Consider the following 14,470-nt stretch of genomic DNA (forward strand, 5'->3'; position numbering starts at 1 on the left):
AAAATGTGTAATGTTTTTAAGAAAAGAATCTAAATGTTAATGAAACACATGATCTTTTTGTTAAAATAATTCATATAATAGGTAACAAAAATAAGTAAACTATATTATTAAATAAAAATTGAATTTTAAAACATTTAAAATTTTTAAACACTTTGTAACTTGCAATGAACTATTTAAAATTTGTCAATACATATTGTTCATAGAAGATTTTATAATTTTCTGAAAACAAAATAATGTTATTTAAGAGAAAAGTTTCTTGTTAATTTATTTGTCTTTGTTTCATGAATTCTTTAGATTACTACACATGTTTGTTTCTGATATAACAGTGTAATAATTATTGTCTCTAATCGATACGTGTCAAATATTTAAACAAACTTCAAGTTAACAAGATTCAAATATGCCGTATAATCGATAAATAGGTAACAAAAATGAGTAAACTACATCATCAAACAAAAATGGAATTTTGGTACATTCAACCTTTTTAAACATTTTTGTAACTTGCAATGAACAATTTAAAATTTGTCAATACTGTTTATAGAAGATTTTATAATTTTCTGAAAACAAAATACTGTTATTTAAGAGAAAAGTTTCTTGTTAATTTGTCTGTCTTTGTTTCATGAATCCTTTAGAGTACTATACATGTTTGTTTCTGATATAACAGTGTAATGATTAATGGTGGTGTGATTGAAAAATAATTTCAAAAAATTACTAAAAAAATTATTGTCTCTAATCGATACGTGTCAAATATTTAAAGAACCTCCAAAGTTAACAAAATTCAAATACGTCGTAAAATCGATACTAGTGACCAGTGCGCACAAAAAGTCAATCAAATCTCACGAAGTGTAATATCACGTCTCTCTGTACGGTATAATACGATTTGTATTCGTGTACATATTTTTTATCCAATGAATATGGGTAAATCGGTTCACGGGTTGAAATGAACGGGGAATGACATTCAGTTTGCGTAATTCAATAAACAAGTTTCAACAGTATACATATCGCGATTGCGCGCTGGTAACTTTGTTCCGGGGGGAGAAAAATGCTATTCTCTTTGTTGTGACAATAAAGCCGGGCGCGACAAAGCCGGAAAAGCGTGGGCTCGGAATACATATTTATGAAAATGTTCATTCGAAAGTTCGACATTTAAATGGAACGGTTTTCAGTCGTAGGCAAAAAACTTTCTTCTTTGCATCGAAAAAAATGCGTCAGCTGTTTGGACGGCGGGTAACTTTTGTGCAGAGAATTTTTGCAACATTTCGAGACATACGAAACGATTTTCGTCCGTTTTGCGGGCTTTGATGGAATCTCGGTTGAGTTTGCGTCACAAAGGGAGGCAAAAGTTTAACAAAAACCGGCGGAGCTTCGAAGCAGTCGCTAAGTTCGCCATATTGCTGATAGAGGGTGACAGTGTAGTCGTTTCCGGAAGAATCGCGAATTCCACGAACTATAGTGTATTCTATAAACAGAACATTCCCTTGGTGATACTTTTGTTTCTAGATAGTAGCTTTACCCTCCAGTGAAATTAAATAATATCGATATTCCTCAAAGTGGTTCTGTAAAGTATTTTACAGGGGAGAAAAAACATAAAAACCAAGGATAATGAACTCATATTTTAGTTTTTTACTTATAATTCCCTTGGAGGAATTGATTGTAAAGTACTATAAATTAATAAAAAAAAACTATCGGGTCTATTATTTTCGCTAACGAAGATATAAATTTCATCTAAAATTAAAACAGAAGATTCAAAGTTTTATATTTCAGTTTTATGTTCATATTCTAGATCATATATTTATGAGTATTTTTATCAATTAAATTTCATTTGAGATCCATTATACTGTTCATTAATTTGTTTAATCTAATCTAATATTACATATAAAATTCATTTGGTTTAATTCTGATTTCTTTGATAAATTTCATCCTCATTGTTTTCTTATTTTTTTTATCTTTAGTTTTGTATATCCTTAGCACTATTCGTCTATCTTTACATAGGAAATTTGAAAGATAAGATGGCTATATTGAATTGTTTATATTTGCTTTAATTTAAGAATAAAGGTATCTCTTCATGGTGGAAACGCATTTGTCGCTTTGTCGTTTTACCTTGAAAAAATCAATGGATAAACGATTATTATGAATCTTTTTGTTTACTATTACTGCATCTGTAACATTCGATTATCAGTTGTGGCGATGCTTTTTAATGGGGGATTCTAGAGGCCAAAATAAGACGAAAATCAAGAATACCAATTTGTTGATGGAGGCTTCATTAAAAAGTTGTTAACAATTACATTCAAAAATTTCAAATCGTTCTGGAAAAATTATTTTCGGTTGCGGGGGGCAATTAAAATCATTTTTGGTGAATACACATACCTCCGAAATCCTATCCACTTTCTAGAAAAAAATTCGAGAAGGTGTGAAATTTTTTAACGGGAAAAAAAAATTACAAATCGTTTTGGAAAAATTATTTTCGGCTGCGCGGGTCAATTACAATCATTTTTGGTGAATAGACATGCTTCCGAAATCTGGTGCATTTTCGAGAAAAAAATTCAGTACGGGCGGAACTTTAAACGTTAATAACTTTTTAACGAAGCCTCCATCAACAAATTGATATTCTTGATTTTCATCTTATTTTGGCCTCTAGAATCCTCCATTAAAATTTTTCTCAGTGGTGGCTGAACACCCTGTATATAGCAACCGAGGAGTCGGTCGAGCGCTTGTGAGAGCGCGACCCCTCTGGTGGCGAGCATAGGAGGCGACGCCACACGGTAAATAGTGAATTCCAAGAATTGGTTACTCGGACATCTTGGTTCTTTTTAATGAAAATAATTATTTTAAATATAACGTGACATTTTAAATATAACATACTAGTTCTGTTTATTTTAACTAATAAAGTGCAGAATAGAACTTAAAAAGGTCAAACGATAAAAATGATCGCCCACTCAAATTCCAATTCCTTTTTGTAGCATGATAGAACAACTTGTTGGGAGTATTATTTTTGATATAAGGATATTAGTTTTGTTTATTTTAGCTAATCAAGTGTAGAAAATAGATGTTGCAGAATGGAACTTAAAAAGGTCAAACGATAAAAATGTTCGCCCACTCAAATTCCAATTCCTTTTTATAGCATGATAGAACAACTTGTTGGGGCTAGGAGTGTGGAAATATTTGGTGTGGGAAGATGTGACGTAGTCGAAACGTTTTTAGATTGTCTCACAATTGAATGAATATCAGTTATGTGTGGATTAAATGTTCCAAAGAATTTTCGTGGTCTAACAAGGAAGCATCACAAAATCGAAAATTCAAAAATTATTGAAGAATTGTATACAAACACAATAGCTTATCCATTACACAAAATAATTTTTCGTTTGCATGGAATTTCGGAGATAATGAAATTTTTCGTGGAATATTTTCGGGACGATGGGGAATATCGAAAAGAAGTTTATACAAAAGTTACATTCGTTTCTTGTATCTACAAAATTACGTGCCAGTAATTATCTAAATCGACAACTGAAAGATGACTATTTAAAAAAAAAGATATTACTTGGTAATTGCATATAGTTTAGTAGATGTAAAAAGATGGATTTAACTTTGGTTTAAAATTTCTTTTAGTATGTCTCACTATTCTGAAGATATTCCAAGCCAAAGAAACATATATCTGAGTCTTAATTGTTCTATGCCACCGATTTTACCTTTGAACTCCCTTTATTTAGCAGATACACATAGCCTTAATTTTGGAACGAAGAGAATGTCCATTGTATTTTGAAATAAATAAAAGCTTCTATAAAACAAGGCAATAGTCAATTCGTTACATTTGACATTTTCATATTCGAAGTGGTCTTCAATTACTTAACAACTTTCTTCAGACATCGTAAATTATAAAATAATAAAATTAAAATGACTAAATAATAAAAAAAAATCAGATACGAAATTATAATTTTAATTAGTTTTTATTTGGCCATAAAAATTAATTGAAATATTAGTTTACGATTAAATACAATAAAATCATTATGAAATGTCGTACTCGATAAAAAAAAATTACTAAATAATAATATACTTTAGCTGCTGCGATCTATTCTCACGTGAATTTTGTAATAAATTAGAATACTTTGAAATTGAGGCGATTATTCATAAATAATTCAATGCTTTCTTTAATTGTTTCAAGCCATGACTGCCAACTATTGACTCTAAAAATTAGTTACTCCGTTTTAAGTTAAAAAAATTTCTCATAATAAAGTGCACATATGCGTTTATTGATTTTATTTGATTCTATATTTTACAGTCACATTAGAGTAGCTTACATACATATGATAGTTCTGCAATTATAGCTGGTATTTAATTATCTGACTTGCTAAGGGAGAGGGTGAATTTTATTCATCTTACAGCAACAGGTAGGCTATAAATGTATTGTAATTCTATCTCAAACAATAAAAATATTGTTGTTACCTAAACGTAGGTATATAATATATCGTAATAGTATTTCAAAGACGTAATAGATAGATTGTGTAATGTACATTCAGATAACAAACCTCACGAACGTTTATTTAGTTTTTAGGGAAAACGTGAATATGCAAGACAATTTGATATTAATATTTAAAAAATTTTAAAAAGTCTATGACTAGTAAATCGACCGAAGTCCGTGATTTCTTCCATACATTTAGCCACAAATGTTTATAATGGTTTTCATATTCAGGACGTCAGCGATATTTACGAAATACTCTTTACCGCCAGCACTTCTTATGATCGGTGTGCCCTATTTTTTTTTTAAACGGTTTTCATCGATAAAATTTTCGTAGTTCATTTTTTTTATACACATATGTAGGTGTTATTTTTGTAAAAATGTATAAAACAGTAGGTAGGTTCATTGGTGAATCAATTTGTCTCCTTAGTTTATGTTTTTGTATCGAGCTCTTGTTAATAGTATCTTCGTCACTGATTGTGTTTTTTTCTTTTTGTACTTAGAACGTATAAAGAAAATGCTACAAATCCAACTTATCAATGTAAGTGATAATTGGAAATAAGTAGATATTTCAGTCTAAATGCAGATATATTCTTTGTCACTGATTGTGTTTTTTTCCTTTTATACTTAGAACGTATAAAGAAATATATTCTTCGTCACTGATTGTGTATTCTTCTTTTTATATTTAGAACGTACAAAGAAATATATTCTTCGTCACTGATTGTGTTTTTTATATGGTATAAAAATATTGCAGTTGAATTAATTTATGGGCCTACGTTCATAAGTGCTTCAAAGAAAATTTTAGTAAAATTTCGAGAATTATTAATGGAGGAACTTATACAACATGAATTTGAAATTTGTAATAGCAGTCTCGACTCTAAAAAAAATCATTTTTTCAAATAAAAAACTCGAATCTTGTGAAAATGATGTACAATATATATGATGCTATAAAATAATAAATAACGAAAATGGCCGATCTTTGAACAAAACAAATTCTGGAAGTGACTATTGTTGAACTTTCTCGCTTACTTTTGTCTCAGATTCTGTGCTGCAGACTTCGAAACAGATAAAAATCAGTTCAGGACTATATGGAGGATGTTCTAATATTCTCCAGTCCATTCCTTCGAGGTTCGTTCGCGTTTGACGTGTTTAGTCAAAGTCAAATCTTTTTCGGTGACGTTCACGATACTTTTCTAATCGATTGACCATGGCCTACTTAACTGTTGATGATCATAGACTGTCTAACTTCCATACCTGAATTTTGAGTAACATTAAAATACTATTGGGTTGGCTCATAAGATCGTGCGGCTTTTATTTTATATTGAATGTGTGGCGCGCATGTGGCCGCATGATGGCGCTTTACATTGGTCGACCATAGGGGAACTCCCTAAGTGAAGCTCGCCACGCGGTCGCACGGACTTCTCGTGTTTGTTGGATTACTATCGAAACTGTTTTAAAAAACATCTCCTCTTCGCTACCTCTGTAATTTCACTGTATGGTTTATTAGACCCAAATAAATTACATTTTATATTATTATCGGATCACAAATGTAATTCACATTTGTTTATTGACTATACAGATTGAAGCACGAATTAGTCCCCACGATTTTTCAGCCTCTTTCGATGATCTGACAAACAAATGTTTCGTATGGAAGTTAATCAGTATTTAACGGACAAGAAACGCATATTCATAATTTTTTCTTGCAGAGGGAAGTCAATCATACAAAATATAGTCAAACAAAACGACCAGTAGGAGTGGATATTAGAAAAAAGTATAGAAATAGTATGTTATTAGTAAAATAATTCAAAGTATACAGGGTGAGGCACAAATTAGTCCCCACAATTTTTCAACCCCTTTCGATGGTCTGATAAAAAAATATTTCCCATCGAAGTTAATCAGTATTTAACTGACAAGAAATTGCAGTTGCTTAAATTTAAAAATAAATTGATTTTTGATAAAAAATTAAGCTTACTGTTATATTTTTAAATGGAACTAGGTATTTTTAATTTCATAGTATTGTACGTGACGTCGAGACGAATTTAATGATACACTACGACTTTCAGATAGCACGGAAAGAAAAATTACCATGAATCAATTGCCACAATATTTGAAATAATTCGGCGATACATAACATTAAGGCCTCGTATTTAGATGTAAACAAATGAACGTAAATATTAGGAATGTACATTTATTCAACTTTAGCACTTAACACATAATACAAAACGAAAATTTATACAAAGTGTGTAGAAATGTACAAAGAAGTTCTCTAATTGAAGCTACACATAAGATCTTATTACGAAGAGTAGAATTTCACGTTGTAGCAGGTGGAATGCAGTTTGAATATTTAATTTAATTAATGATTACATGTACCTTTTTAACATGCGTGTTTTCAGTTTGGTTTTGTATAAACTTTTCTGTTATTTTCTGTGTTAACTTTTGAAGGTGAATAAATGTTATGCTATTAATAAAGCATTCGTAATGTTTCCGTTCATTCGTTTACATCTAAATGCGAGGACTTGGTGTTTTTAATCGCCGAATAGTTTCAATTTTTCTTTTAATGTTATTTGAAGCTCACATTGTAGCAGGTCGTTGAATTCGTCTCGACATCGCCTACAATACTACGAAGTTAAAAATACCTAGTTCCATTTAAAAATATAACAGTGGCCTTAATCTTTTATCGAAAATCAATTGTTTTTAAATTTAACCAACTGCAATTTCTTGTTGGTAAAATACTGATTATAGGAAACATTTTTATGGCAGACACTCGAAAGGGGCTGAAAAATCGTGGGGACTAATTTCTTTCTCACCCTATACAGAGTGTTCGGCCACCCCTGGGAAAAATTTTAATGGGAGATTCTAGAGGCCAAAATAAGACGAAAATTAAGAATATCAATTTGTTGATTGAGGCTTCGTTAAAAAGTTATTAAAAAATTAAATTAAAAAATTTCAAATCATTCTGAAAAAATTATTTTTGGTTCTAGGGCTTAGTTACAATTATTTTTGCTCAATACACAAACCCTTAAAATCCTACCCACTTTCGAGAAAAAAATTCGAGTAGGTACTGAAATTTTTAGACAAAATTAAAAAATTTGAAATCATTCTGAAAAAATTATTTTCAGTTTTGGGGGTCAATTGCAATCATTTTTTATCATTAGATATACCCTCGAAATCCTAACTATTTTCGAGAAAAAAATTCCTTTCAGAAAATATAATTTCTGGCCAGAAATGTTACCTCGAAATTTCACGTGAATCTTTAAAATGTCATAACTCCTGAACGGATTGAACGATTTTAATGTTTAAAAAATCAAACTATGCGTATTTTGATGGAGAATATGTATAAATCGCAAAAATATTCGAAAAGTTGGTCCTTGACCCCGCAAAATGAGAAAAACCCCATAAAAATGGTCCAATTTTCAAACAGCCATAACTCCTACAATTGTGAATATATTTCTATGAAACTTTTTTCTGAAGTAGAGCTCATGGATACCTACAAAAAAGTATTAGACAACTTTTCTCTAGGGCGTCAAACAAAATTACTCAAAATTAAAAAAGGTTTTTTAAGAAAAATCGACAGGGGGTAGGTGCTCAAATTTTTCGGCGAAATTGAAACCTTTCAAATCGTTCTGGAAAAATTATTTTTGGTCGCAGGGATCAATTACAATCATTTTTGGTGAATACACATATTCCTGAAATCCTACGCACTTTTGAGAAAAAAATTCTTTACAAAAAATATAATGTGTGGCCAGAAATGTTCCCTCGAAATTTCATGCGTATCTTTAAAACATCATAACTCTTGAATGGATTGGAGGATTTTAATAAATTTTTAGTATCTTGTTGAAGAATAGTTAGAAATTCTGAGAATATTCGAAAAGTTATTCTTTAACCTAGTAAAGTGAGTAAACCCCCATAAAAATGGTCCAATTTTCAAACGACTATAACTCCTACAGTAGTGAGTATATTTCTTTGAAATTTATTTCTGAAGTAGAGCTTATGGATTCCAAAAAAAGAAAGTATTAAACAATATTTCCGTAGAATGCCAAACAAATTAATCGATTATTGCCCAATTCTGGACCGTACAGCTTTCATTCCGTTAAAAAATAATAAAATTTCTGTAATTTCATTTTCTCTCTTACTTCCTCTCGCGTTCATTTCTAAATATAACAGTCACATAACAGTTAGAGTTATTCCATCTTAGTAAACAAATAAACAAATGTTCTTCTCAAACAATTTGACGCGTGCGAAGCGTCCCAAATAACTTCTAATCAATTTTTACCATTTCCCACTAATTTCCCAGATTACGAATGAATAGTAAATACGGCGTTCGAGGTTCTCACACCGTTTTCTAACATTTGTCTGCTCGTCGGGGGTTGAACAAGGGGAATAGCCTGTAGTGATCGTCGGCGAAGGGGCAGGAAGGGGTATGAAATGTGCTCGGAGAATGCTTTAAGCTGCCGCCGGAGGGTGGCGAAATCGCACGAATCGTACCGAGCTGAGCCGAAAGCTCAGTTGCCCCTGTCAGTAGGCCTGCTGCAACGCAGCAGTGAACGCGCCTTCTACCTCGCGCAGAGACTACGGTACTTTCTCGTCGGAATTCCCAAGATACACAGTGCACGTTTAATCGCGTTCGCTGCAGAAATTCTTTTTTTTTTTTATAGTGCAAGAATAAAAAGCAACATTCGTTTCGAGTCACCAAACTCGATAGTGAACTAACCGATCGACGTTGAAGTTGTGATCCGTCGTCTCAGTGTCAGTTCCAGCGCTTCGTAACTCTTCAAACATGGTCGCACCGGATATCCCGTAAACTTTGAATCAGTTATGGCGCGTCAACCAAGAACTCGAACTTGTTAAAAAATATTCTTTAAACGAGATCGAATACTTTCTTAATTACGGCCAACCTCGTTTATTTTCTGTTACTTAATGTTGCTCTCAGCTGTTCGATGGGTGTAGAAGAATACGTCGACCTGGCTCTGTGTTCTTAGTTATAGCCGTACCAAAGGTTTTGATTAGAAAATTGTCTCGACAGTGCGGATGCTAAAGTGTTATCGAGTATCGGAAGATGCTGATCGAATTCAATATGCTGCGATGCGCCATGAAGCGACTGCTACGACAGCACGTAGATTCTGTCGCGATAGCATCCGATGGATCCTAATGACACTGTTTGGGTGGTTCGTGTCGTCGGGGCAATCTATTTCCGTCATTCGATTTTCACGTTCCGTGCGTAACTTGTTTGAAAAAGGATCGCTATTACGTCACTATCGACGAACGATGACGGAAACCCGTGTGAAGCGTAGTCGCGTATGAAACGAGCGTTAATGAACCGTGGATGGAATATGCGATTAGTCGATCGAGTAGCTCCATTAATAACGGCGAAGACGCTTTATAAAAAACGCACGCAATCGCCCCAATCTAACCGCGGATGATCGGTGATTTAAAAAAGGACGAGATACCTTCGTCAGGTTGCATTCTTGTTCCGTCGTTTCGTGAATGAACTCTGACGCCATCCGTTCACGCTCGTGTGTATTCCTGGTTGCGGTTACTCGGACGCTGAGCGACAGGTTGCACCGCTACAGAATTAGACATTCTCGTTTCTTTGTTTCGCGCTACGATAAACGAGTATAATAACGAACGACATCACGGTGTGAAGTTTTGAGAAAATGAGTGTGCTGTGAAGTTCGCGCGACGGCGTGTAAAGTCAGGGGAGCCAGAATCCTTGGAAGACAGGAGAACTAGATTCATTGAAACATATCAGCTATCTCGACCTACTTGCCGTCGTTGCAGTTAAGGAGGACGATATCCGAACGGCTGCTAGAAGAAGGAGCTTACGAAAACTCATCTGTTCGGCCAATACAGTCATAGGATGAAGGGGATGCTTTTGCTGATGAGCATGATGGCTCGGTTTGTCGCGGCGGAAGTTTTCCTCGGCAACGTCGACGAGCCGAGTAAGTGATTGAAACTTTTGATTCGCATTCCTCCACGCTCCCAGGAAGGTTCAATTAAGACATAAGAGTAATTCTATTTGCAATTAAGGAGACTCGGTAAGCGGTAGGAACGCGAACGTCCCTCGAGTAGTTATTTCGTTTAATTTGCGAAATGGACTTTGAAAGTTGCCCCGGAAATCGAGTCTCGTCAAAGTCGTGTTTCATTTCACCCAATCCTCCCCGTTCCCTCCCAAATTCCCACGCTTTGTTTCGAATTTGAATTCCCGACGACCGAATTCGAAATTAAAATTTCACGAACGACAGATCGAACACAGTTATTTTCCCGCTAATCGCTTCCCGGTTCTCGTTCCCAATTCGTCCCGGAATTCCCGTGCAACGCGACCCGGAGTAATGTTTGTCGTTACGTCAAACCGACGGTGCCTGCAATCGTTGCAATTACATTTCCAATTAATGCGGAAATACGACTCGCCGCGGTGTCGGCCGTCTTACGAAGACGCCGTTGACAGCGTTCGCGATTGCCACGGAGCGTTTATGAGTTATAACGCGAGCCGAGTTATTGGATGGCTAGGGGGTGGAAAAATATACCGGGAGACGCGTATTAATTTCGATGTAGCGACGAGATTTGTCGGCGTACGCGGATGGTATAGAGAATTCGGCTGTCGATGGTTGTTTCACGGATAGCACGGGCCGGGCTTCCGTGCTCTACGACATCAGACTGGACCGCAACCTGTTTATTTAATCGATGCATTATGCAAATTGACATAACGGCTCCACTTCGGATGCAGTAATCGACCACCATCTCTCGACTGATTCACAATGGGACAATGTGTACGTTGAATAATTGGCAGTAGCGTGCTGCGGCTTCGAAATCAAAGCTACTGAACTTCCCCTTCGTACCTCAGGGCTCAAAACGATGGACATGCACGGGGGTTTCGGCAAAGTCTCTATTATTTGAATCTAAAGTTAGCTTTGACGTCTGATCATTCATCGGGGTGTTTTGTCATTCGAACCGAGTGTGTTCTTGTATTCTGCTCTCAGTGAGAACACCATTTCCCAATTTAATTGTCATGAATTACAGCGACTCGTGAAACTGGTCAAGCACCTTTCCTTTATTGTACTTCTTATTTAGTTAAATCGTTGACAGAAATTTTTAGAAATATATTTGATATACATGGTGAGGGACGAATTAACCCAAATTCGAATTGAATTTATCTGTTTCAAACAAACTTTAGTATCTATTTTAAGTCTATTTACCGTACAGTTATGCAAAAAAATAAATATTTATGTTTATTATATAAAATGATTCTATTTTGAAATATGTATAATTTTTGAAAGAATTTCAGTTGAGTATCTCTGATTTATGAAGCAAGCTTCACATTTAGAGTGAAGATGCAAATGTAAAGGGGGTATTCTATTGTTTAAGAAGAATATTTATTTCTTCGTTTACTAAGATGGAATAACTGTATCAGGATGGATTAGGTTCGAATTCGAATCGAATTTATTAGTTTAGGGACTCGTGAAACTGGTCAAGCACCTTTCCTTTATTGTAGTTCTGATTTAGTCGAATCGTTGACAGAAATTTTTGGAAATATATTTGATATACATGGTGAGGAACGAATTAGTTCAAATTCGAATCGAATTTATTAGTTTAGAGACTCGTGAAATTGATCAAGCACCTTTCCTTTATTGTACTTCTTATTTAGTCAAAACGTTGACAGAAATTTTTGGAAATATAATTGATATACATGGTGAGGAACGAATTAGTCCAAATTCGAATCGAATTTATTAGTTTAGAGACTCGTGAAACTGATCAAGCACCTTTCCTTTATTGTATTTCTTATTTAGTCAAACCGTTGACAGAAATTTTTGGAAATATAATTGATATACATGGTGAGGAACGAATTAATCCGAATTCGAATTAAATTTATTAGTTTCAAACAAATTTTAAGTTCATTTACCGTACAGCTATACAAAGAATAAATATTTATGTTTATTATATAAAATGATTCTATTTTGAAATGTGTATAATATTTGAAAGATTTTCAGTTGAGTATCTCTGATTTATGAAGCAAGTTTCACATTTAGTGTGAAGATGCAAATGTAAAGGGGGTATTCTATTGTTTAAGAAGAATGTTTATTTCTTCGTTTACTAAGATGGAATAACTGTATCAGGATGGATTAGGTCCGAATTCGAATCGAATTTATTAGTTTAGGGACTCGTGAAACTGATCAAGCACCTTTCCTTTATTGTACTTCTGATTTAATTAAACCGTTGACAGAAATTTTTGGAACTATATTCGATATACATGGTGAGGAACGAATTAGTCCAAATTCGAATCGAATTTATTAGTTTAGAGACTCGTGAAACTGATCAAGCACCTTTCCTTTATTGTACTTCTTATTTAGTTAAATCGTTGACAGAAATTTTTGGAAATATATTTGATATACATGGTGAGGAACGAATTAACCCAAATTCGAATTGAATTTATCTGTTTCAAACAAACTTTAGTATCTATTTTAAGTCTATTTACCGTACAGCTATGCAAAAAAATAAATATTTATGTGTATTATATAAAATGATTCTATTTTGAAATGTGTATAATATTTGAAAGATTTTCAGTTGAGTATCTCTGATTTATGAAGCAAGTTTCACATTTAGTGTGAAGATGCAAATGTAAAGGGGGTATTTTATTGTTCAAGAAGAATGTTTATTTCTTCGTTTACTAAGATGGAATAACTCTATCAGGATGGATTAGGTCCGAATTCGAATCGAATTTATTAGTTTAGGGACTCGTGAAACTGGTCAAGCACCTTTCCTCTATTGTACTTCTTAGTTAGTCAAACCGTTGACAGAAATTTTTGGAAATATAATTGATATACATGGTGAGGAATGAATTAATCCGAATTCGAATTAAATTTATTAGTTTCAAACAAATTTTAAGTTTATTTACCGTACAGCTATACAAAGAATAAATATTTATGTGTATTATATAAAATGATTCTATTTTGAAATGTGTATAATATTTGAAAGATTTTCAGTTGAGTATCTCTGATTTATGAAGCAAGTTTCACATTTAGTGTGAAGATGCAAATGTAAAGGGGGTATTCTATTGTTTAAGAAGAATATTTATTTCTTCGTTTACTAAGATGGAATAACTGTATCAGGATGGATTAGGTTCGAATTCGAATCGAATTTATTAGTTTGGGGACTCGTGAAACTGATCAAGCACCTTTCCTTTATTGTACTTCTGATTTAATTAAACCGTTGACAGAAATTTTTGGAACTATATATGATATACATGGTGAGGAACGAATTAATCCGAGTTCGAATTAAATTTATTAGTTTCAAACAAATTTTAAGTTTATTTACCGTACAGCTATGCAAAAAAATAAATATTTATGTTCATTATATAAACTGATTTGACAGTTGTTAAAGAAACAAGGTATCAAGAATCACAATGTTAAGATCTTAACTTATAAAATTGTTCACACTATTTAATAATTCGGGTACTACTAGCTAGATTGGAGGGATGAAACCAACTAATTGCGTGTTTCAACATTAATGGGAGATCTAATCAAACGTTTTAAATGGCTTCGTTAAAATGTTAATTGTTCTAACAAATTTGTATTTCGAGAAAATTAGAAACTATGTCATGTGATCAATTTCGCGAGTCAGTGTATTCGAATTTACGATATAAGTATCGATTGCAGCTGCTTTAGAGCCGCAAGAAAATTATAATCGATGTTTCTTGTTACGATTTGATCTTACTGCAAGTCCTATTCAGAAATTTCTTTTATAAAAAAATCTAGAAGAAACACGTGTCGTTTTAAAGATTGGTAGAAGTAATTCCATATTCTTTACTTTTGTCTGCGCTTTCGGTTGTAGTAATGCAAACATTAATACCTATTTCAATACTAATATAATATAGCAACGTTATTATATACGTAATTTAATAATGGATCTGTGTATTATTTGATTTTATTGAGAAAATACTGTATAATTAATTTGATTAATCATTAATACAACATTGCAACCATATGATTGCATAACAAAGCAAGTATAATATTATAGAACGTTGGA

The 14,470-nt window shown here is 33.2% G+C and overlaps 1 protein-coding gene across 1 annotated transcript in view; it reads left to right on the top strand.

Moving 5' to 3' along the window:
- Positions 1–8,985: 8,985 nt before the first annotated feature.
- LOC143350311 (neural cell adhesion molecule 2) overlaps positions 8,986–14,470 on the top strand; it is a 146,178-nt gene continuing 140,693 nt past the window's right edge. The window contains exon 1 of the mRNA XM_076782342.1: positions 8,986–10,389. Within this exon, the coding sequence (XP_076638457.1) occupies positions 10,308–10,389 (82 nt within the window). The 5' untranslated portion in view covers positions 8,986–10,307. The remainder of the gene's footprint in view (positions 10,390–14,470) is intronic.

This window comes from Colletes latitarsis, chromosome 14 (genome assembly GCF_051014445.1).
Source record: "Colletes latitarsis isolate SP2378_abdomen chromosome 14, iyColLati1, whole genome shotgun sequence".
Lineage (NCBI taxonomy): Eukaryota > Metazoa > Arthropoda > Insecta > Hymenoptera > Colletidae > Colletes > Colletes latitarsis.